This window comes from Rattus rattus, chromosome 4, assembly GCF_011064425.1.
Source record: "Rattus rattus isolate New Zealand chromosome 4, Rrattus_CSIRO_v1, whole genome shotgun sequence".
Taxonomy (NCBI): Eukaryota; Metazoa; Chordata; class Mammalia; order Rodentia; family Muridae; genus Rattus; species Rattus rattus.
In genome coordinates, this window is record NC_046157.1 from 17,710,843 (window position 1) to 17,736,532 (window position 25,690).

The 25,690-nt window shown below is 41.8% G+C and overlaps 1 protein-coding gene across 4 annotated transcripts in view; it reads left to right on the forward strand.

Moving 5' to 3' along the window:
* The first annotated feature begins 5,607 nt into the window (after positions 1–5,607).
* The window catches only part of Lrch3 (leucine rich repeats and calponin homology domain containing 3), a 102,723-nt gene continuing 82,640 nt past the window's right edge, over positions 5,608–25,690 (forward strand). For all 4 annotated transcript variants that reach the window (XM_032900124.1, XM_032900125.1, XM_032900126.1 and 1 more), the window contains exon 1: positions 5,608–5,890. In XM_032900124.1, the coding sequence (XP_032756015.1) occupies positions 5,629–5,890 (262 nt within the window). In that variant the 5' untranslated portion in view covers positions 5,608–5,628. The remainder of the gene's footprint in view (positions 5,891–25,690) is intronic.

Consider the following 25,690-nt stretch of genomic DNA (forward strand, 5'->3'; position numbering starts at 1 on the left):
GACAGTAGTTTTGTGGTATTTAATGTGTCAGATATCTAAAAATTAGTAATAGCCCTGTGTCGGCATTTGTGGTGTGCTCAGTAAATAGACTCTTCCAATGATAATTCCTTACGTACTTTGATATTGAAGCTACTGAAACTCATTAATTAGGAAAGGCCAATGTTTCCCGTGTACACCAGGAAGACGACTGCTAATCCCAGACCCCATCTCAAAAAATCTAACACAGAGGAAACAGGCTGGTGTTAGAATCTGTCATGTATTTTTAAACATACACAAACTTTTCACTATATTAATTATAATCAAATTCTAACATTTGTTTAAGAAACATGGGTGTGGTTGTCAACTTTTTAGTTTGGTAGAGGTGCACATTAACTGTTGCTGCCTGTAATGTAATTCATACAATATATGCAAGGCATGAGACATGAAGAGATTAAAACATCACTTGTCATACAAAGAGTTCCATATATTCCAAATGCAGGCTATACTACAGCAAAAAGTCTCATTTCTGATCAGTAGACCTTTTACATTCATTTGGAATTAATCATCTTGCCACTTTGTCTATATAATTTAAGCTTCCCAGCAAAGATGGTGGTTCTCTTTGGAGCTGGGGGCAGTGTTGGTGGTGGTGTCATAATCAGTCTTTCTCCCCTCCCTGCCTCTCTTTTCGTTTCTCCCTCTATTTCCCCTTCCTCTCCAGCTGTGCTCCAGCTTTCAGATGACTGCGTTTCTAGGAGTGTGCCACAGTAGCTAGTTTTGTCACTTCAGAGATTGGCTTATATATTTGTGTGTGTATCTGCATGTTTGTGTATTCACCGCATGTGCTGGGCCCTTGAAGGGCAGGTGAGGGTGTTGTTCCCCTGGAACTGGAGTTAGAGGTGCCATGAGCATCTTGATGTAGGTGGTGGCGATGGAACCTGTCTCCCCTTGAGGAGCAGTGCGCACTCTTAACCCTCTCCCCTGCCCCTCTGGCACATTTCAGACTGGATACTTCGGTAAACCCCAAGCATTTATGAAAAAAAATTTGGATACAGTAGACCACTAAGAGATGTAAGGATTTGCTTGGAAATTATAAACTTCTAAATATACCCAGATGGTATATTGGTATATACTAATAAAATATGATATATGTGTGTGTGTGTGTATATATATATATATATATATATATATATATATATCATACTAAAGGTGAATAGGGAGCTATTTACCTATTGTGTATGGCTATTACTGTCTAATAACTCAGTGAGCAAAGGTGCTTACCACCAACTCTGATGACCAAATTGATCCCCAGACCTATGTGATGGGAGCAAAGAACAAACTCCAGAGAGCACACTATCTTTTGACTTCCACATGTGTTCACATGAGCGTGCACACACACGCACGCATGCACACGCATGCACACACACACACATACACTCATGAGCCCATCCCCCCCTTTTCATTTCCTCTAATAAGTAGAAACTCATGTTAAGCTTTGTCGTGTAAAGTTTTTAAAATCAGTTGGACCCTATTAAAGGAATAAGAAAGGCAGGTATGGTGGCATACACTTTGTAATCCTAGTACTTGGGAGGCTGGCAATAAGTTTGCTGTGGGTTCTAGTCTGCATAGTGAGTTCCAGGCCAGGCAGGACCAAACCTTGTCTCAGCACAACCAAAACTAAAATGACCAAACATTTGTTGAATATTCAAGTAAGTTTCTTAGATTTAAAAAGGATGTGACATACCAAGTTTTTAATCTTAGAGAAGTAGAGTCTTAAGGAATTCCCACAATGAATTCTTCAGTGGCTCTATTGAAAGCTATTGAAATTGAAGTGAAACTTGTTTCTGGTACTGAATGAGTTAAGTTTTAGCCTATAAAATAAACAGGAAGAAGGGGAGTCTGTCAGTGCCTGAGACTGAATAGCCCCTGCTGCCCTCTTGTTCAGCTTTCCCTTATAGCAGAACAGTAGTTGAATAAGGTGGTTGATTTCTGTATCCCCTTTGCTCACAACTGTTAGTACTCTTCAGTTCTTCACTATGTGAACTCTCCACAAAGACTCCACTTCTGAGAACTTGTAATATGGTACCTACTTCATGAAGATGGAGTTGCTGGATTTGATAGTGCGTGCCTGTGATCTTAGCACTCAGGAAGCAGAGGCAGGAAAGTTCAAACGTGGAAGACAGCATGGGATGCACAGATACTGTCTCAGAAGATTTAAAAAAAAAAGAGAGAGAGATTGAGGGAATAGGATGAGAATTCTACAATTTTGCATTTACATCATAGTTGAAAACTGAACCCAAGTCTTTACACATCTTAAGAATTTCCCCTCGACCTCTCATTTTATGACAGGTTCTTAAGAACTTTTTAGACCTGTGTATGTGTTGCTTGTGTTTATAGGTTTTGTACCATGTGTGCCCGGTGCTTGCCAGGGTCACAATAGGGCATCACATGCTCTAGAGCTAGAGAGGTGAGCCACCATGTGGGTGCTAGAACTGAACCCAGATTCTTGGCAAGAGCAACAAGTTCTAGCCAGTGAGCCAACTGCAGCTCAGATTTAATTTTACTGCTACTTCATTTATGTATTTTACTGTGGTTGAGTGCTCTGACAGGGTATACGTCTGTATGACAAAGGAGGGCACCAGATCTCATTACAGATGCTTGTGAGCCACCTTGTGGTTGCTGGAAATTGAACTCAGGACCTCTGGAAGGGCAGCCAGTGCTCTTAATGGTTGAACCACCTACCTAGCCCTGAGATTTAATTTTACATATTGTGTGTATATGTGCATATTTTTCACATGTGCACAGACATAAACATATATGAATATATATGGATAACAGCTCACTGTTGTCTGATACAGGATTCAAATTCCTCTGCTCAAGTAATCCCTTGCCTTTAGTAGCTGGGAATACAGGCATATACCCACTTTCATTCATTCGTTCATTAGTTGCTTAATTAAGACAGGATCTCACTAGCACTCACAGACTGACTTGAGAGCCCCGTTCTGGCTCCAGCTTTCTTCATACTTCCCATTTTTAAAATAACCTTTTCATATATGTATGGTGTACGCCTATGTGTGCTCAGAGACCAGATGAAGATATCAAAGGTCCTGCTTCATTGTTCTCTTAAGATACAGTCTCTCTCCAAACCTGGAGCCAGGCTGACACGTAGCAGCCCTCAGTAATCTGTGTCCCCTGTGCTGGGTAGAGTTACAGCACAGATGTGGCCACACCTGGCTTTCTTTCCTGAGTGCTGGAGATTTGAAAGCAGGTCCTCATGCAGGTCATGCAAGGAACTCTACCCACTGAGCCATCTTCCCAGTCAGTTCTCACCCCACCCCCTATTTTTTAAAGAAGTTTTCTCACATAATAGTGTGTGTAGCACCTTCGTTTCTCCCCCATCCACAGACCTCTTTATTTGGGCCTTCAGATATCGACAGACTTTCAAACTGTGTTCTGAAAAACTCCAATTTCCCCCTTAATTTTCTCTCTGTTGTTAATATATAACCTACCTACTTAGCCATGCTTCCTTTTCATTCCTGTGATCAGCCTTCTCCTATCTCCCTGGGATATGGGAGGTGTGTATAGCATTGTGGTTAAATCACTAATGGCTTCGAATCAAGTCAAACAGAGTAGTTTGAATTTACACATGGAGCCAGTTCAGGATTCAGATTACCACGCTGAGATTGCAGTGTATGCCAATAGGAAAAAGAGGCCACATTGCTAAGAACTTGTCAGAATTCATGCAAATATAAAGTAGTAAGAGGACCAAGTGCATTTGGAGGGGTACATCTGGCAATTCTGCAGGATTATATGCTGTGTGTTTGTGTATGACGGAGTGGGCACAGGTTAAAGGTCAGTTCTCCACATTTACCACAGGCTCTATGGATTAAACTTCAGTTGTTGAGTTTGTGTGGCAAGCTTTTTTCCTCCATGAACCATCTTGCCAGCCCAACTTAATTTTTTTTTTTTCTAGACAGGTATCCCTTTGTATCTAGGCTGGCCTGGATCCTCCTGCCTCAACCTCTCGAGTGCTAGGATTGCAACGTGTGCCTGGCTAGCTCAGTATCTTTCAAAGAATTATCAATTTTCAGATCAGAAAATACACATATATTAGTTCAACATTACCTGACCAAAACTTCCCATTACTTACGGTGAAGTGGCCCATGAATAGACAATAATAATTTATTGTGGAATTTGTTGCAAAAGAAACTAGAATGTCACATAGTGAGAGCCAGACATGGTATCAGCTATTGTATGCTAGCTTTGTATTTCCAGGGGTTGGAAGGCCAAGGCCAGTCTGGGCTACAAAAGGGCTGACAGAGCAGGTCTCTGAGCAACTGTTACTAACCAAATTCATTACTGAAACATTTTTACAATTTCTTGAACTTGGAAGCTCAGGAAAATGTTGGTTGGGGCTTCCCTGGAGTTGGCCCTTGAATGATATTTGTGTCTTTTTTTTTTTTCTTTATCTTTTTTTTTCTTTATTTCCGGAGCTGGGGACCTAACCCAGGGCCTTGTGCTTGCTAGGCAAGCGCTCTACCACTGAGCTAAATCCCCAATCCCTCATTTGTGTCATAATGCTCTCACATGCATCAAAAATCATACTTGGATTGGGTATACTCATCTTCCATTTGGAATTTTGCCTTCTTGCCATCCTGTCCTTTCATAACTCTTCAGGTTTGATTCAAAACCTCACTCATTCTTGAGAGGGACTGCTTTGCTGTGAACTCTAGTAGATAATCCTCTCCTCCTGTTCAGCCCTTTTATTGTTGTCTTATTTTAACTGGCCTCCTTGGGTTCCAAAATAAGATTAGCTAATTCTTTAGGACAGAGACTTCATCTGACAGGTCCTCGAATTCTGTACAGCAAACTAAAATTGATGGTGACATTCGCACCGCATATTAGGGATGGCTGGAATTTAAAACAGATTTGGGAAAATAAGACTGCAGGAAGGTCTTATTTAAATGTGAGTGATATTTTTCGTTACTTGAACGGTTTCCGGTTTTGGTCTTTCTGTTCTAAATTTAATCCCTACGTTTATATTATAGACAGATTTCAACGTTAGACTTAAATACTCTTCGTTCCGCAACAGTCAGTGATAAAATCAGCGCAAACAGCTATAGTATTTAGACGTTAGGTTTCATGAAGAGCTCTTTCATAAAAGGAATCTAAGGTATATAACAATTTCAACAAGAATTAGGGACTTGGTAGCCGAATTCGCGCACACAGTGTTTTTCACCTTCAAGAACTAATAGTATGCCCACAAATTTCAGTTCGGATTATCTGACAGTTACGGTGACAAGTTGAGAGACAATTTCGAGCTTTTCCCAGGGAGTCCCCTTTAAGTACCCAAGTTTTTGGCAGCAACGGTGCTAAGAATGCTGTGTAATGTAATCCACCACTGAGGGTTGGAGCGCTGTTAAGGATGGTTTTTGTAGTGGCCTTTTAGGGAGCCCAGAGCCTGCTGTTGCCGCTCTGCGACTTCAGCTTGGTTTCCCTGGAAAACCTGCTTGTGGGCGAGGCAGGCAGGCGCCTAGCTGCGCCCAGCGCGTCCCGGAGAGCTGTCCGGGGTCCGCGAGCCCCTTTCCCCGCCCACCCAGCGGGTCGGGTGGCGCATGCGCAGAGCCGGGCCGGAGAGTTGTCGGCTGGGAAATGGCGGCCGCGGGCTTGGTGGCTGTGGTAGCGGCTGCGGAGTACTCTGGCCCAGTGGGGTCCGGGGGAAACCTCTCCGGTGCTAACTGTGGACCGAGCCCTGGGTTGGGCCCTGGTCTTGGCCCGGGTTCTTGGAGCCGCTCGGTCGACCGAGCCCTGGAAGAGGCGGCGGTCACCGGGGTGCTGAGCTTGAGCGGCCGGAAACTGAGGGAGTTTCCCCGGGGAGCGGCCAACCACGACCTGACGGACACCACCCGGGCCGGTGAGCGGGGCGCGGGCACCCCGGTTACGTAGGACCGAAGGGGTGGCGGCGAGGGGCGTGTGGCGACTGGCCCGAGGCTCCTAGGGTAACGGGAACAGCTGGCCGTACGGCGCGCCCTCCCGGCCTGGCCAGACCCGGAGCCTGGGGTGCGGCGGAGCGCAGCAGCATCTCGGAAGCCGGCTAGGGGCAACTGACGGGTGATCTTTCTTGAATCGCTCGGAAATTCCGGCGTCAGTGTCCATCCCGTAGACGTTTGCTTTACCCCGGTGTGTGCAGGCCACTTTGGATTTGGGATGCCAAATTGACTTTGCTAAGAGTTGGAGCGTGGCAAGCACGTTCTTCCACCGTAGTATGGGTGACACTGGGTGCTGCATTGTCAAAGGACCCAGGTCCGTGTGTGTAGTGTGGACTCGAACGCTGTAACAGCTTATTTCTTCGCCTCCGTCTGACTTACCGAAAAGTACTTGTAAAAATAGGCCATGTTTAGGTGCTCAGGACTTTGGTCTTCCATTCTTACTCTGCACCCCAGCCCCCCCGCCAAGAAAACATGAAAGGAAGAAAAATGTAGTGGGATATTGTCTACCACATCTATATTTGCTTTTCCCTTTAAAAACATTTCTGCGCCTTATATTGTTTAAGACAGGAAAGAGAATGGGAATTAAGTATTATTTGGTTTCCTTAGTTGTGGGAAACAATGTATGGTGACTGAGGTATTCAACATGCTGTAATGTGTGTTCCTCTTGTGTTTTAAATATAGTTTCCTCAGGGAGTAGATTAAGAATTGAGTCCTTTTATTTTACATAAATACAAGGGGAGGGGTCGCTTCCGAAGCGGTTTAAGTATTTTGTGTTTATGTAGTGAGTGTATAGTATACATTGTTTCATCTTCATCTGCTTAATTTTAAAATGTTAGAGTTAATACTGTTTCTTAAGTGTGTGTAGTCAGCTGAGATTGGTAATTATTACTTATAATCACTAATGTTGAAAAAATAAATAGAGCTGGGCTGATAAGATGGCTCAGTGAGTAATGGGGGGGGGGGCTTGCTGCTGACAGACCTGCCAGACAACCCAAGTTATCCCCAGAACCTACATAATGGAAGGAAAGAACTGACTCTTTCAACTTGTCTTCTGTCTTACACACACACACACACACACACACACACACACACACACACACACACTGTAAAATGAAAACAAAGATGTTAAATTACCCCAAAGAAACTTTTCCTCTGCTTACTAAAGCTTATTTGAGGAGTTTTTTCTTTTTTTAAATATAATTTGTATTTTTTTTTTTTTTTTACTTGATGGTATTACAGTCAAACTTGCTCAGGTAAACATGAACAGTTACTTGAGTTTTTTTATGTGTGTTGGTGCCATCATGTGAACTTGTCATTCACACCCCTCCCTGCCTTCTGCACTCTGCTCACAGGAGGGCCGACTGGCAGGGTGGTTTTCATGTTGAGCTGCGTGATTTCAGTATCACTGCAGCCTGAAGGTAAAGAGAAAGATGATTATAGGAGTCAGACTAGCTTATTATCTCAGCTGTTCCTAAGTAATTCTAGGAGTGAACGTTTGAGCCATCGAGAAATAAAAAGTTTTATTGATAAAACCGGACATTTATGAAGAATAGTATTTAATCTAAAGAAAAGTTCTGCTTTTTGAGCTCTGATTTTTTTATGTATATTATTACTCATACTTTAATGTTCTAGTTGCCATATTATTAAGTCAAAGGTTTTGTTGTTGTTGTTTGACACTTTATCCGGTTAAAGTATACTAAAAAAAAGGAGAGATTAAAAAGATCACAAAGTAGTTTTTAATCTGTTAGGCCAAATTCATTCTTTGGCAGCTCTTAGTAATTAGAACAAAAATAGTTTTGAACAGGCAATTTAATGCCAGTGACATAATTTATTATTGAGTGTTCATTATTTGTTTTTCGTCCTTAGATGTTGCCTTGTTAAATACACATAAATTAAGTATGATTAAACCCACTTTGATAGAAAAAGTAACTCAAAGATACTCCTACTACAGTTAGACTTTTAGCTAAGTCTGTTCTCTCTACTCTGTCAAGCAACTCCTCTGTGTGCACTGAGGCATTCTTTTTCTTCCTGTTGCAGATAGTGAAAGGGGAGCTTAGAAATGTTTAATAATGTGCTCAAGACCTGAAACCAAAGGAAGAGGGTGTTCTTTAGGACTGGAGCCCTGTTTGACATAACTCCAAAAACTCATTCTTGCTTTTTTGCAGGTACTTGATGAATCCAGGCTTACTACTCTTTAAATGATGTGTATATGTATGTGTCTCTAGTGCAGGTATATGCATATGAGTGCAGATGTTAGGGAGACTGGTCAGGGAGGGGATCCGTGCTGACTGAGCCACCTGGTCCTCTGCCAGAGCAGTAACACACTTAACCACTTAAGCCATCTCTTCAGCCTGAAGCCAGATTTACAGTAGTTCAAGTATTTTTCATAGATACTATAAATTCTTAAAACCATGTAGATTATATCAGAGTTGGCTCATAGATTATCTTTCATTAAGTATGGAATGGTTGGTAGAAAGCAGTAGCTTTCTAAGAATTTACATCCTAAGAAACAGCATTTATCACCCACACCTTTTACAACAGGACATAGTGAAGTTTGTCAGAAAAGTTTTCTTTTTTTTTTGGTCAGGGGGGTCGGGGGATTGTTTTCCTGTTGGTTTAGAAAGGTAGATGCTGCCAGGCATGATGATGGTGCATTAGGCAGACCCTATGCGTTTGAGAAGAACTGGGCTACATAGTGAGTTCCAGGATAGCAGGAACTGCATAGTGAGATCCTGTTGGGTGTTGGGGAGTAGTTGTTTGTTTGTTTGTTTGTTTGTTTGTTTTTAATTTTGTGGCAGTAGGGATTAAACAAGGAATTATACACATTTAAGGAAGGAACACAAATGAGTTTTTGGTTTTTGTTTTGTTTTTTAAAGAAAGAGAAATGCTTATTTTGGAGTAAGTGACTTGATCTTGTGGTCAAGATTTTAGAAGAAATTACAGAAGAATTCTTGGAGCAGGAAAGATGCAACTTGGGCTTCTGTTAGCAGAAAGGAGACGGAAAGCCATTCTGGGCAATGGTAGACTGTGCAGAAAGGTTCAAGAGTCTAGGGGTTCTCATCTGTTCAGGACCATTATCTGATCCTCTTCAGTCCCATAACATATTTCAGTCTTCCTGTCGAGCCCCCCGAGAGGTTGTAGAAATCCTACTCTGAAGGGCATGCTCATGGCTCAGCACCGAGCTAAGATACTTTACAAACATGCGACAATTATGTGAGGTGTAAGTACTGATTTATTTTTATCTGACTCCACACATCAGACAATTGAGACTCAGGAGATGATATAATTTGGCCAGGACTTCACATTCAGAAAGCAACAGAACTAGGATTCAAATTCATATACAGTCTGACATGCTGGTATATGCTTGTAATCCTAGCTTTTAGAAAGCTGCGGCAAGAGGATGAAGTCGAGAGAGCCTGAGCTATTTAGGGAGTTCAAGGCTAGATAGTGAGACCCTGTCTCAAGAATGGTCAGATCCGTATTATTCTAAAGCTATGTTTTTGACCACTGAGCCATGCAAGTTTGAAACCTAAGATTTCTTTGGTTTGCCCAGTACCTTCATTGGTATCAGGACTGGCAGCATAACTGCTAGTTAATGGTGTGCAGCCAAGAGAAATACAGGCCTGGAGCTTTAGAGTGAAACTGGGGCTAGAGCATAAATAAATTCAAGGAAATGACAGTGGAAGTTCAGACATTCAGATTCTTTCTCCAAGAATAGAAAAGGGAGTCCTTTCTGGCATTTTGAAAAGAAGGAAGAATCAGCCTGAGGGAAAAGCAAGCAAATGCATTAACTAGGCCTGTTACAGAGTTCATAGCCTTATAAAGCTTGGAGGAGTTTTAGTAACATCTGACTTCCTTTATAGATGAGAAGCTCTCTCGGTTTAAATGATATGCTTCAGAGTGTAGAGTGAGATGACCAGATAGATAGTATTTCACAGACAGCAAATGTGAATCACGCTTGAGATTATAAAACATGTCTTTTGAATAAAAGACAGAAAACAAGAACAAAGCCTCAGAATTAGGGAAAGGCATGAGGATGTGGGCTGAATGGGGAGGGAAGAATTAGTTTGCACACATCTAGAAAACAAATGGAGATGTAACAGGTACATCAGCATAGTAAGGTATCATCAAAGCCATGAGAACTGAGACTGTAAGAAATGAATACTTATTTCCTATACAAGAAGAATGGATGTTATGTGCCTTTAGGAAGGCAGAGGCCGGTGGATCTCTGAGTTTGAGGCCAATTTAGTCTACAAAGCAAGTTTCAGGACAGCTAGAGAAACCCTGTCTTCTGGGGGGGGGGGGCAAGAAAACTAGAGACAGCTAAAATGCCATTTAACTTGTCAAGAATGCAATTTGTAATCCATAAAATGATGGTTTTGTAAGTCTTGGAAATATGCACTATAGTGTCAGGTCTTAAGTGGAAATAATGTGTTGGTTTTTTAATCAATCAAGTGTGTATATTTATGAATTTTTTAGAAATTTGCTTTTCAATGTGATAGTCACCAGCCATAGATGCTATTAAAATAAAAATTAAAATAAAAAATATTTTTAGATCTCACAACACATGCCTAGCACTTGAAAGGCTGAGGCAGGAGGATAGGGAGTTTGGGACCACTCTAAGGTATCTAGTAAGACCCTGTTCTAGTCAAGCATTGAAGGAAGCAAGGAAAGAAGCAACAAGCAAGAAAGCTGGACGTGTGCCTGTATTTCAGCTACTCAGGAAGCTAAGGTGGGGGTTACTTGAGCATAGGAATTTGAATCCTGCATCAAACAATAGTGACCAGCACAGTGAAATATTCTCTCTGTCATGTGTGTGTGTGTGTGTGTGTGTGTCTGTCTGTCTGTCTGTCTGTCTGTCTGTCTGTCTATGTCTGTGTGTTAGCTCAGTGGGCAGAGGTGCTTACTGCCAAGCCCCACAATCTTAATTTGATACCCAGAACCTATGTCATGGGAAGAAAGAACTGACTCCAGCAGGTTGTCTTCTGACCTGCACATGTGTACACACATACACACTCAGACATACACATGCACACACACAGAATACATGTACATTTAAGATCGGAGCTGCAGAGTTGGCTCACTGGTTAGCGCACTTGTTGCTCTTGTAGAGGATCTGGGTGTTTGGTTCTCAGTGTACACATTGTGGCACAGTCATCCATAATTCCAGTTCTAGGAGATCTGACACACTCTTCTGACTTCCATAGGCACCAGGCCTGCATCTGATAGCCAATATACATGTAGGTAAAACACTTATACCCATAAAATAAATAAGTGTTTACAAAAATTTCAAGTAGAGAGTTTGCCTAGCACGTGTAGGATACCACATTTTATATCTAGGACAGATGGATGGATAATTGATTCTTGAGATAACCTAACCACATTTCAGGTGCTTCAGTGATATATGTGTCAAATTGGACAACACACTGTATAGACTTGAATTAATTTGGGGGTGTGTATGTTCAAAGACATGGCTTCTCCTTTGTAGCCCTGGCTGTCCTGGAACTTACTCTGTAGACCAGGCTGGCCTTGAACTCAGAGATCTGCTTGCCTCTGCCTTCCAAGTGCCACTACTGCCTGGCTCAGGCTTCTTATATCATCAAATAAAAAAATTAAATAGAGGGGTTGGGATTTAGCTCAGTGGTAGAGCGCTTGCCTAGGAAGTGCAAGGCCCTGGGTTCGGTCCCCAGCTCCGAAAAAAAAAAGAAAAAAAAATTAAATAGAACTCTTCATCATTATAGAAAAGTGCATTTTGTCAGTGACATGGAGGCATAATGAGTGGAACTTGATTTTTTTCTTATCGTTTACATTATAAATCACACTTGCTTTAGCAGTTTTATTATGGAAATAGTAAGCTAGCAGTGAGGCACAGCTATTAGGTAAAGGCTTAGGTGAGGGCAAAGGCAAGGGGATGGTGGCAGCAAGGCTGAACTCAGTTATCCTCACAAGCATGTCACAGAGGTCTGTGTGATTTTTTTTTTTCCTTTCATAAAAATATATTGGTCTGGTGAGATGGGATAGTGGGTAAGGTGCTTGCCTTGTAAGCCTGATGCCTTGAGTTCAGGTCCACAGAACTCAAGTAAAAGGTGGACACAGTTGCAACAGCATCTGTAAGCCCATCATGCTATGTCAGGCAGTGGGAGGCAAAGACAGGAGAAGCTTCAGCTGTGTGAACAATGTGAATAAGAGAGACCCTGTCTCAAAGTGGAAGGCAAGTACTGACACTTGAGGTTGTCCTCTGACCTCCATATCCTTGTGCGCTCGCTCTCTCTCTCTCTCTCTCTCTCTCTCTCTCTCTCTCTCAAGTCTTTGGCCCTAATAGAGACTCATCCTCATGCTTCTTCCTTCCTGTCGCCTCAAAACCAAGTATAAGCTGAACACCTTACTGGCACGGGAAAAGGGACCTGACAGGGTAAAGAGACTGTGGTTACTTAGAGCACACACATGAATGCTTTCACACACACACACACACACACACACACACACACACACACACACACACACACACACACTTGCTTATAGAGAGACACAGAGGCTGTGCTGGTGGTGGGGATTATGGAGGCTTAGTATAAAGCTATTTAAAAATAAAAATTAGGGGTTGGGGATTTAGCTCAGTGGTAGAGCGCTTGCCTAGGAAGCGCATAAGGCCCTGGGTTCGGGTCCCCCAGCTCCAAAAAAAAAGAACCAAAAAAAAAAAAAATTAAATTGAGGTTTTGGGGGATAACCCAGGCTTCTCTACACTGGGATGACATTTGAAACAGATAGAGAAATAGCAGGATGGTGACAACAGAGCCAGTGTGGAGACAGAAAGAAGGCCAGCAACATTCAGCTAACGTGGCTAAGTTCTGTTTTCATTTATATATGTTTATTTGGGAGGTAGGATCATAGAAAATGTAACCCTTAAGTTATATAGCATCAGATATTTTCAGTTCACTTATGAGACAATTATCCCATTTGTGCTTGAGGAAAAAAGTTTAGTAAATGCGATAATTCATACAAGGGAATGGAATATTACTTTGAGTTTATAGGAAAGCCAGTGACATCAAATGTAATACTACTAATTTTAGAGTCATAAACAGGCCTAAAACTTATTGTGTCTTTTTACTTATTAATAAGATTCCTATTTATTTATTGTGTATATGCCAGGGCATGTATGTGGATGAGAGCACAACCTGTGAGAGATCATTCTTTTCCTCCACTCTGTGGTTTCTAGAGATGGAGTTCAGGTTGTCCGGCACCAAGTGAGTGCCCTTACTTGCCAGACCATCCTACAGCCCTTCTATTCATTTTCAACTTCCTTTGCCTCTAAAATGCAGGTTATTTTGTTTGAAGGGAGTCTTAAGCAAGTATTTTAAATGGTTTATTAAACCTATATCCAACTGGAGATGTAATTTAGTTGGTAAAATACTCGTAAGAGGCCCTTGGATTAGTCCTCAGCACTGCATGAAAGATGAGGCAGTGCTGGCTTGTAATCCTAGCACTCAGGAGGTGGAGGCAGGGGTATTACAAATGCCGAGGTGCTATTGGTTACATGGCAAGTTTGAAGCTGTGTGTGTGTGTGTGTGTGTGTGTGTGTGTGTGTGTGTGTGAAATCTGAAGTGTTTGTCACATGATAACTACTGATAACGGAGTTTTCATTGCAAACACATTTTAGAGAACAGTTCGCATATGATAAAGAGAAACCACACTGTGAAAGAGGGCTTATTTCCAATGTATGTAGAACATATGTAGGATTTCTGTAAATAAAAAGAGAACTAGGGAGACAACAGAGACAGCACTTGAGCTGATATTTTACCAAAGAGAAATTCCATCAATAATCAAGGGAACAAAAAACAGCCACACTCAGGTACCACTTTAAGAGCTGAGAGTACCACGTGCCACGAGGCCTGTGGAGTGGGGCAGCTCATGCACTGCTGGGGGAGTGGGAGTTGATACACTGACTTTGAAAACAAGTGAAAAGTACATGCGCTGTGCTCTAGACGCCTTCGCTACCCGACATACACACTCTGAAGAGGCACACACTCCAATAACCTTCTTCAGTTAGCCATGCATATGGATGCGCATGCGTGTGCACTGCGTCAGCGTCCATAGCAGTAGTCACAGTTGATGGCTCAGGTGCTCATCTGCACATGGCTCAGCTGTGGGGCAGCTGCTGCTGTGACCGCCTAGCAGCGACAGTGAATGAGCTACAACTGTGTTATTACGTGGACAGCCATGGAAAGAATGGGGAACACATGAACTTCCACAGTATATGTAGTAAAAATGGATTTTTTTTTAAGTTCAAAAGCAGGAACAATACATAAATATTAAAGTTATAAAGAAAATCAAGGACGTTTTTGCCTTAAAAATCGGGGTACAGGAGAGTGAAAAGGAATCGGAAGGGTTGTGCAGCTTGAGGTCAGGGCATACTTCTGAGACGCTGGAATCAGGCCTGTCCAGCCCATAGCAATATGATTGCTTGTTCGTTTGGTTTCTCTTTTTTTAAATATTTATTTATTTTGTGTATATGAGTACACTGTCACTGTCTTCAGACAGTCCAGAAGAGGGCATCAGATCCCATTACAGATGGTTGTGAGCCACCATGTGGTTGCTGAGAATTGAACTCAGGACCTCTGGAAGAGCAGTCAGTGCTCTTAACCGCTGAGCCATCTCTCCGGTCCTTGGTTTAGTTTTTCAAGACAGTGTTTCTCTGTGTGGAATTCTTGTCTGTTTAACTTTTTATTACATTTTATTAATTTTTGTCGGTGTACACGCTACATGTTTATATGTAGAGCACTGGACAGTCTGCAGGAGCACCATGTAGACCCCAGGGCTTGAACTCAGTCAGTGTCAGGCTTAGTAGCAAGATAAGCTATCTTGCCTGCTGTCTGTCCATTCCTAACCGGGTTATTTACTTGGTTATTTACTGAGAGCTCTTTAACCTGAGTTGTTTGAATTCTGTATGCATTTAGGGTCCTTTGCTTCCTCTACCTTTTGTTGCCTTTTCTGTTAGGGTCAATTCCAAAAACATTCTCAAGACAAATGGCATAGGTCCTTCCTCTGTGTTTTTTGTCTTTATCTTTTGTGGTTATTTGTTCTTTTGAGAGAAGGCCTCATTATGTAGCCCTGGCTATCCTGGAACTCAGGACGTGGACCAGACTGTACTCCAACTTACAAGATCCACCTGCTCTGCTGGGATTAAACGTGTCTAGTGCTAGGAAATCACAACCAGCTTCCCCTGTTTAATTCTAGTAGTTTTATAGTTTCAGGTCTTAACATGTAGGTTTTTAAGTCCCATTTTGAATTGATTTTTTTTTATCATGCTGTAAGAGTCCAATTTCATTTTTTGGTATTATTTTACATGTGTTCATGTTTTGACTGTGTGTATATGGTGCCCACGGTGATCAGAAGAGGTCATCTGATTTGATGGAACTGGAATTACAGATGGTTGTGAGCTGACCATGTGGGTGTAGGAAACTGAATTCTGATCCTTTTCAAGAGCAGCAAGTGCTCTCAACTGAACCATCTCTCCAGCCCTGATTTCAGTCTTCTGCATGTGGGTATCCAGTTATCCTAAGACCGTTTACTAAAGGACTGTTCTTTCCTCGTTGTGATTCTAGGCAGTGTCCGCAAAGAGTCTTTGACCAAAATGATGTGGGTTTATTGCTGGCCTCCATTCGTCTCCACTGGAGGTGTATGTTCTTGCTACTGCCGTTTGTTCTCTTTTGCCTGCCACAGCCTGGCAGGTTTGGAAATCAGGCAGTATGGTGCCTCCAGCTTTGTTCTTTTACCTACAATTGTTTTGGATCTCTAAGGTCACTGTGGTTGCATAAATATTTTAGCGCTGTTTTTTCTGGTGGTAGGAATTGAACCAAGGGGGTTTGGTTGTGTTTATACAGGCAGAGCCTTACTATATCGCCTAGGCTAGGATCAAGAGACCCTCTGCCTCTTGACTTAGTTGAGACTACATACAAGTGCTACCATATCCAACTAATTTTAGGATTGTTTCTATAAAATTGTCATTTAAAAAAAAAAAAAAAGAAAAAGTGTCTTTTACCAGCGACTTCATGAATCTAAGAGCACTTTTAAGTGGCATGGGCATTTTAATAATAGTAAAATTCCTTTAAGCCATGAACATGGACTGTATCTGTGTGTGTCCCTCTTCAATTCCTCTCATCAGTCTTTTACAGGTTTTATTGTATAACTTTTTCCTTGATTAAATGTAAGTTGTTTGAACCATTCCTGAATGTAGGTGTAAATCTCGTCTGACCGAGTGAGTGGTCCTTTAATGTGTTGTGAATTCAGTTGTTAGTGTTTGGTTGAGGGTTTGTGCATTTGCATCAATCACGGACATTATCCTATGCTTTTGTTTCCTTACACCTTTACATGGCTTTGGTAACTTAATTCTGGCTTTGTAAAATGAGCTGGGAACTATTCATTCCTCTTCAATCTGTGGAAAGAAGTTGAGAAAGACTTTTTGTGTTTTGCTTTTTGAAACAAGGTATCACTATGTAGCCTTGGCTAACCTAGAACTTGCTATGAAGACCAGTCTAGTGAGATCTGCCCACATCTGCTTCCCAAGTGCTGGGATTAAAGGCATGTGCTACCACATCTGACAGATCAATATTCTTTAAAGATTTATTTTTAATTGTGTGGGACTGTATGTGTACGTAAGTGCAGGCGCCTGTGAAGTTCAGAGGATTGGTTCCCCTGCAGCTGGAGAAGGGCAGTTGTGAGGCACTGGCCTGGGCGCTGGGAGCCAAACTCTGGTTCTCTGAAAGAGCAAACAGTACCTGCTCTGAACCGGAGCCACCTCCCTAGCCCCAGATCAGCATACTTTAAATGCAGTGAAAACTCCAGAGAAACTTCTATTACTGACTCGTTCTCTTTACTCCTGATTAATCCGTTCAAAAGCTTTTTTTTTATGATTCGTATTTGATAAGTTGTAGTTTCCTAGGAAGTATATCCATCCCTTAAAAAATAGATTTTTGGGGGTTGGGAATTTAGCTCAGTGGTAGAGCGCTTGCCTAGGAAGCGCAAGGCCCTGGGTTTGGTCCCCAGCTCCGAAAAAAAAGAACCAAAAAAAAATAGATTTTTGAATGAGAAAATTAGATGGATCTTAGCTTTGAAAATAATGATGGTGGCTGCTGCTGCTTTCTTTCTTTCTTTTTTTTTTTTTTTTTTTTTTTTGTTTTTTTTTTCTGGAGCTGGGGACCGAACCCAGGGCCTTGCGCTTGCTAGGCAAGCGCTCTACCACTGAGCTAAATCCCCAACCCCTGCTTTCTTTTTTATATTTCTTCCCCAAGACACGATTTCTCTGTGTAGCCCTGACTGTTCTGGAACTCACTCTGTAGATCAGACTGGCCTAGAACTCACAGAGATCTGCCTGTGGCTGGCTCTGCCTCTCAAGTGCTGTGACTAAAAACTGCCTTCTTTGTTGCTAGGTTTAGTAGAATTTAATGAGAACATCCTTAAGGATACTACTGATGACTTTATATACCTTTGGTGTAGAGCAGACAGACACTCAGACCTTTATTGATGTCATAGATAAGTAGTCAGAACCCTAAATAAACCAGAAGCAATATAACAGTTTCTGAGTCTGGCACAACTGTAAGGTCCTTACAAAATAATGTAGGGCTTCTATGTTTATCTGGTATATGTAATTTGATAATAGCACAAGTTTCACTTAGTTTAAGAGAATCCTGATAACATGGGTTTGTTGTTGTTGTTGTTGTTGTTGTTGTTTTTGAGATAGGAATTTATATAGCCCAAGCTGACCTCAAACTCTTTATAAAGCCTTAGATGTCTTTGAATTTCTAACCTTCCATCTTCCTAAGTGCTAGGATTATAAGCATGTCTTTCTTTTCTTCTTTCTATGCAATAAAAGTGTAGATTCTAGCCAGTTTAGTTAATTAGTTTCATTTACTTTAGCTTTCCTCACACAGTAGCCCAGGGTATCATGGGCTCACTGTGTAAGCAGTCTGAGTTGTATCAGGTGAAAACCTGTAGCCAGTCGGTTCTCAGAGTGAGAGTGTACAGAGTCACCAGCGTCAGTTTTAAGGCAGTGTACTCCAAGGTAGCCCCCACAGAGTGATTCGGACTGCGGTGGAGTCTTGTAAAGCTACTTGTAAAATCAGCATCCTGATGTTCGAGGTGCAAAAGATGGATAGGAGTGGACAAGAACCATCTCTTGAGAAAGAATTGCTAAGGCTTTATTACTTTAAAAATTAAATAATTTTTAAAACTTAAAATTTTACAATAATGGAGGATAATTTTTCATGACTTTGAAAGTTTACTGCTTTTCCACATGAAATACTTACAGTTGTCCTTAACGCCATTCGTTCTGGATGTAGTTGCCCTATGATGATAGAGAATGAGGTCCAAATATCATTATCCTTTTGTTCACTAAAAGGAACCAAGGCTTGTAAAGGACAATGGTGCCTCGTTTAGGGGCCATGTGAGGAAGATGGACATACAGAAGGTTTTGTTCTTGGCCTACATCTTCTATATCGTTCAGGAACACTGTTGGGGAAGCAGGCATGCCAAGTGTTGTAGGCAGTGACTCAAGTGTATGGGCCAGAACAGGTGTAATCATTTATAAATATCTGCAGGAATAGGGCAGCCACACTAGGTAAAGTATGATTATAACATGTAAATACTTTACAAAAAGCTTTATTACGTGTTTAAAAGCTAGGACACATGCAAAGAAACACACACACACAGAGTGGGGGGGCACTAGATGTGGTGGTGTATGCGTGTAATCTCATAGCACTTGAGAGGTGGAGGCAGGAAGATGAGGTCAAGGTTATCCTTAGCTGTATAGCAAGTTCAAGGCCAGCCTTGACTATGTAAGGCCCCATCTGAAACAAACAAACAAAAGGAATAAAAATTTTGGGAACAGGGAAATTAGCACAGGGAGCACGAGTGACACTCAGAAAGCAGGCCCCATTTCTTGCCAATATAATTGTTTTTAACCTTCCTATCTTTACTCATCTATTTTCCAGTGCTGCATAAAGTGTCTCAGGTAGAGTAACGTCTAAAGAAAAGAGGTTTATCTAGCTTATAATTTTAGGGTCTGAGAGTATATCACCTACTTCTGTTCAGCTCTCTGGTCAGGGCCTTATGGTGGTGGCATTACAGAGGCACATGCAGAAGAGGTCACATGACTAGACAGGAAACCAGAGAGCAGAGGAGGTTTGCCTTAGTCAGGGTTTCTATTCCTGCACAAACATCATGACCAAGAAGCAAGTTGGGGAGGAAAGGGTTTATTCAGCTTACACTTCCACATTGCTGTTCATCACCAAAGGAAGTCAGGACTGGAACTCAGGCAAGTCAGGAAGCAGGAGCTGATGCAGAGGCCATGGAGAGATGTTAGTTACTGGCTTGCTTTCCTATAGAACCCAAGACTACCAGCCTAGGGATGGTACCACCCACAAGGGGCCCTCCCACCTTGATCACTAATTGAGAAAATGCCTTACAGCTGGATCTCATGGAGGCATTTCCTCAAGGGAGGCTCCTTTGTGATAACTCCAGCTTGTGTCAAGTTGACACACAAAACCACCAGTACAAGGGCTAATACTGCATTTTATAATAGCTCTCTCTGAAAGGAACTAACTGGAGTCCCACAAGAGGTACTTTAATACCTTCAGAAGGCAGTGCTTCCTGTGAACCTTACCTTGCAGTAAGTCCCACCATGTTCCATCGAGAGTTCAGGACCAGGTTTCTAACACACAGACCTGCAAGCACACTCAAACCATATTGTTCCAAAATCCAAAGAGAAACCCAGCCTGTAAGCATATAAGCATAACATAGACTTTATCCTGGAGTCCCTAGACACCTTAAGTTATATTTAGTGAGAGCCTCTGTGAAGAAAGATGATTTAATGATAGGATCTGTGTTAGTCAAGGTTCTCTAGAGGAGGAGGACCAGTGAATGCATATGTAATTATACAGGGGATTTAGTATACTAGCTTACAGAATTAGAGGTTGGAGACTCCACAGTAGCCATCTGCAATCCTGAGAGCAAGGGAAGGCAGTAGTTACACAGTCTTAAGAAGCTGGAAGCTCCCTGGAGACTCACTGGTATGAATCCAGCTCAAAGGCTAAAGAAGCTAGAGTCTGATGTCCCCTCTCAAAGCAATGGCAGCAGCATTGTTTGTACCCACTCAAAAAAAATTGAACTTGCCTACCAAAGTGACCTCCTTCCCAAGCTCCCATGCATTGTACTGTGTGGTTGACATTATGGATCTCTTCCTATAAAATGCTGATTTGAATGCAAATAGCCTAACAGGTAACACCTTGATATACATTAGCAGGCTTTCTAGGTGTCTCTCGGTCTGGTCAAGCTGACAGCATCATAGTATCTTATTAGATAGTTCCCTTTACTCAGACCTTGGTTTTGTCTAGGATAATGGTGGGTTCATAGTTGGTTTTTGGCATCATCACCATTTTTATTACTATTGAAACTGGGTTCCATGTAGTTTAGACTAACCTCAATCTCTTGGTTCTCATCCCTCTGTTTCTTGGGTATTGGATTTCCATGCATGCATCACCATACCTACTTCTTTTTTTTTTTTTTAAGGTTTATTTTATGTATGAGTGCTCAATCTGTGTGTACTCCTAATAAGGCCAGAAGAGGCCATCAGATCCCATTACAGATGGTTGTGAGCCACCATGTGGTTGCTGGGGATTGAACTCAAGACCTCTGGAGAAGCAGCCAGTGCTTTTAACCACTGAGCCACCTTCAGCCCCCCCGTACCCTACTTCTTATTGACAGTTTTAAAGCAGGGTCTCATGTGTCCCACACTGGCGTGAAACTTGCCACGTAGCCCAGACTGCCTGGAGCTCGTGATCCTCCTGTTTATGCTTCCCCAATGCATGTTTACAAAGCTCACTCTACAACTTTGGTATACATTAGAAAATTATGTATAGGATAGTGATTTGTAAACAAGTGTTAGACTTTCAATAACATTAACCTTCTCGAATAGCATTCTCCTCTGTGCAGTATCTGCCTGGTAAAGAGGTTTATAGTTTGAGATTGCAGCCTTATGGAACAGAGTAACAAAGGTGTCATTATTTTATGTGCGTGGCACTCTCTTCTTTCTTCCACTTTCTTTGCGTATTTTGAAATAGAGTCCTGCATGTGTCCTGGTTGTCCTGAAACTCACTATGAAGTCCGGATTCTAGAATGTGCTGGGCACTTGCTCTTCTACTGAGCTGTTACTGCTAAGTGGTGTTGTGTTCCCAGAGTGCTTCGTTGAAGGCATTTATTTTTCTTATTGCACGGTTTAATTGTCTCCTAAATGATACTTTTTACCTTGATTTATTTATCTATGTATTTATTTAAGGAGGCGAGGATAAGGCGTGTGTGTACGCACCAATATATGTGTATAAGATCAGTTCTCTTCTTCTATTATGTTGGTCCTGGGGATTGAACTCGGGTCCTCCAGCCTTGTAAGTGCCTGAGCCCACTATCATCTCTCTGGCCCTGAGAATTTTCTGTTTAAAGTTGTAGAGAAATTCTTTATTAGTTATTTTTAGACCTCCTACCAGTTGAAGTGTCTAATGTCGTAATTCCATGCTTGCAGTGGTATTTCCATGTTTAGATTGTTGTCACCAGGCATGTGCTCACATACTCAGCTCATCAGTCACCTGTGTTGGGACATTATTGGTTTGTGTACATTCTCTCAGAAAATCAATCATGCTTAAAAACAACTTTCTTTCTTTTTCACAGCTGTGCTTTCCACATATCCTATGAGTGGGATGCTGAAAAATGTATGTGGGCTGATAAAATTTTGGTGCATGTTTACAAAACTGGGCTATAAAAAATGTTATAAAGAAATTTATGTAGAGAAATGAAAGTTTAAACTCAGAACTACAACTTAATTTATCTCAGAGAACTGTCCGGGGCTCTAAGTTTGGTTTGGGTGACACAGACTGAGACAGTCTGTATTGGAAGAACATCTGTGACACCAAAGACAGGGATATATAACAACTGAAACTGAAAAGATAGCAATATGACAGACAGCAAGACAAGAAACAAGTTCCAAACCCTTTTAGCTGATATTTAAGACAGTGTCTCCCATAGCGCAGTCTGGCTTCCAGCCTGCTGTGTAGTCTGTTTCCCTCAGCTTCTGCTCCTCTTGCCTTTGCCACTGGAGTGCTGGGATTATGGAGCTTTGAGCATGCGTGCTAGGCAAGCACTGCCTGTCCTAGCTGGGCTGCACCCAGCCCTGCTTGGCATTGGAATAGCTTCATGTGGCTTAGGCTGGCCTCTAACTTGCTACTTCTTGGAAGGTGATCTTGAACTCTAGCCTCTTGCCTCTACCTCCTGAGTGCTGGAATCACTGGTGTGTGCCCATTCCGGACTTTTAAAGGTAGAGCCAGGAGAAAATAGATTCTGGTTGTTGAAACCACAGCCCTGGCAAACTGATAGACTCTGGACTGTCTTCCTGTTGTACTGTTTGTTCTTGTATTGCCTCCTTTCTGATTAGAGCACTACTTTTAGTTATCCTTTTAGATTCACTCTGCTGGCCACAAGTTCTCTTAGCTCTCTTTGTCTGAAGACGTCTTGATTTCTCTCTTCCATTCCTGAAGGGTGTTTTTCTAGTACAATTCTGGGTGAGCAATTGTTTCCTTTCAGCATCTTAGAAGATGTCCTACTTTCTCTATCCTCTGTGGTTCATAATGTGGTATTTACTGTCATCCTGTTCTTTCTCATTGTTTTCCAGATTTTTTCTTTATCTTTATCTTTCAGAAGTCTAGGTATGAAATATTTTTCCTGCAGGGGGAGGGTCAGGATGCAGGGATTCTCTGTGTTTCAGCCCAGGCTGTTCTGAAATTTATTCAATTGACCAGGCTGGCGTCAAATTCACAGAGAGCTGCCTGCCACTGACTCTAAAGTACTGGGATTCAAGAGACCCATTACCACCACCACCACCACCACCACCACCACTCACAGCTTGGTTTGACATATCTTTTTTTTTTTTTTTCTTTTTTTCGGAGCTGGGGACCGAACCCAGGGCCTTGCGCTTCCTAGGCAAGCGCTCTACTACTGAGCTAAATCCCCAACCCCCTCCGGTTTGACATATCTTAATATCATTTTCCTTCTTTTTAAAATTCGTGGTTTGTTGAGTGCCTCAAGTCTCTACATTTATTACTTCCAACCTGAAGAGGCTTCAGTCAGGGGCTTTTCCAGGCCTACGCTCCTCTCCTCACAGAACTCTAATGACACGAGGAGTCAGGTGTTTGTGTTCCCACTACAGCTCTCTCTCTCTCTCTCTCTCTTTTTTTTTCCACTTTTTGTCTGTCATTCTAAATAGAGAATTTCTAGTGTTCTGCATTTCATTTCATTGCCAGTTTAAAAGATTTATTTTTAATTTTGTGTGTCTGTCTGTGCACTTGAGTTCCCTTAGAAGCCGGAAGCCTTCGATCCCTCTGGAGCTGGAGTTTCTGGTCGTCGTGAACCACTTGTCATGGCTGCTGGGAACTGACCCTAGGTCCTCTGCTAGAGGGCTCTAGCCACTGAGCCATCCCTCTGACCCCTACGCTCTTCTCTGCTCTGCATCGAAGTTGACCCTCCCTTTCCATGTGCTTGTTTCAGTTGCTTTAGTTTTCAGCTTTAGTTTCCATTTGTTTTTAATCTCATTTCTTTCAGTTTCCATTGCTCTGGTGAGGCTTTCTGCTTTCCGAGTGTTCAAGGTGTTTCAAGGTTCATTCAAACATTGTCACAGTGATCTAGCAGCTGCCCCACCCACTCGGTTTCTTTTTCTTGTTGCTGTGACTTGGTGTTGATGGGGTGCCAGCTTGGTGACTTAAGCTCCATGTCTGAAATATGGGTACAGACCAAAGCAATCCAAACAGCAAACCCCAGAGACCTTGCTGCTGCTGTCTGCTGAGCCCCGAGGCCCCTGCACTCAGTCTTCTCATTCTGTTTGATGTATACATCTCAGTACTTTAGTTGTACTAAGCAGAAGAAATAAGGAAGAGTCTATGTGTCCTGTGCTCCAGAAGCAAAAGTCACTAGCACTTACAGTTATAAATTTATGGCTGTGATTCTAAGTAAAAACAAATTTAAAAGATAGTTCACAAGTTGTATAAATGTGATATGACTTGAGTGAAATGCTTTAGAAGATACTGTTGTTTTTTTTTTTAACTTTTCTGGGTTAATATTAGTGAAATGAAAATATTTTATTGCTTTCTACCTCAAAATGCCATAATGGTTGAAATCAAAAATGAAATATGTAAGCATAGAGTATTTCCACAGTATGGCAAACTTAGAAAGTTTCAAATGTATGGCAGTGGTCCCTTACCTTCATTCAGCACGGATACTCTATTCCTCTGTTTGACATAGGCTGCAGCAGCCCCATGGGCAGCAGTCTCTTGGTGGTCAGACTACTTTGATATGGCCCATGAAGTACTTGACCTTCATGAGAATTAGGTTTATATTTGATTTAATATTGGTCTGTGTATTTTAGAAGGTGAGTTTTTTTGTAGTTTGTATATACTGTTTCTCATTATGTTGCTCAGTATAGAAAAAACATCTAATGTAGAGGTTGTCATAGTCCCAGGCTCTCGTCCTTCCATCCACAGTAGTAGTGAGTGCTCCCGATGATATGGTATGTGGCTGTTGCATAATGGGCCTTATTTGGTAAGGATGATGTCACTGTGTGGGATGGCCTGAAGCAGTTATTAAAGAACACAAGACTTTTGAGTGCTAGCATTTCTCACTAAATACCATTCTGCTGAAAACATTGTGCTTGGACTGGAATGAACCTAGATTTTCCTGGCCTGCTTACTGAGATTTTGAGAAGTAAATCTTACTATCATAACTGTAGAGCTGGATTGAATAAAATATTAAAATATATTTTTTCTTGGTGAAGAGCAATGGGACTGGAAAGGGAAACATGCCAGTGTCTGTTACACAGACAGAATTTTGAGATTAAAGTTCAGCTTTGAGTTTTCAGTTTGTTACTGAAGCATAAGATAATGATTATTAGAAAGTCCTGTAATTTAAAATTTTTAATGCCCTTGGAAGCCTGTTATCCCTCTGGAGCTGGAGTTACATTAAAAAGAAGCAGATTATATTTCTACTTTGATTGACATGTTTGATATTTTTATTATTGTAAGATGTGCATTTCCGAATTTATTATCGTTAACTAGTTTTATGTATACATTGTTATACAAGTTGTCACCTCTATGTCTATCCCCAGAATTTTTATCATTCTAAAGTGATACAATTTTATCTACCAAACCAACCCTCTTGATTCCCTTCCTCCTCCTGCCCCAGTTTCTAGTAACCACTCTACCAAGACCCTGACTTGGACTGTTCTCAGGGATCCATGCACACAGAGCCCTGCAGGGTCTGTTCTTTGTCACCTGGCCTGCTTTACTTAGTTTTGTGTATCTATGATGCACCATGAAGCAGAATTACATTCCTTTCAAGTTCCAGGCCAGCCAGAGCAATGTAGAAGACCAGTCTTTAAAACTAGCATGAAAAGAAGGGGCTGAGAAGGTATTCTGTTGCATCCAGGCAGCACGCTCCATTTCCTCACTTATCCGCAGACATTTGGGGTGTTTATACTTTTTACTGTCGTGTATAATGTTGATGTGAATATTGATGTACAAGGTTGTCATGACTCAATAGCTCAGAGTTTTAAGTATTACCGTGAGAGAGCAAGTCCCCACATTTAAGTATCACTGGTACTTAGGACTGACCGACTGGGGAAGGTTAGCCCCTACGAGTGT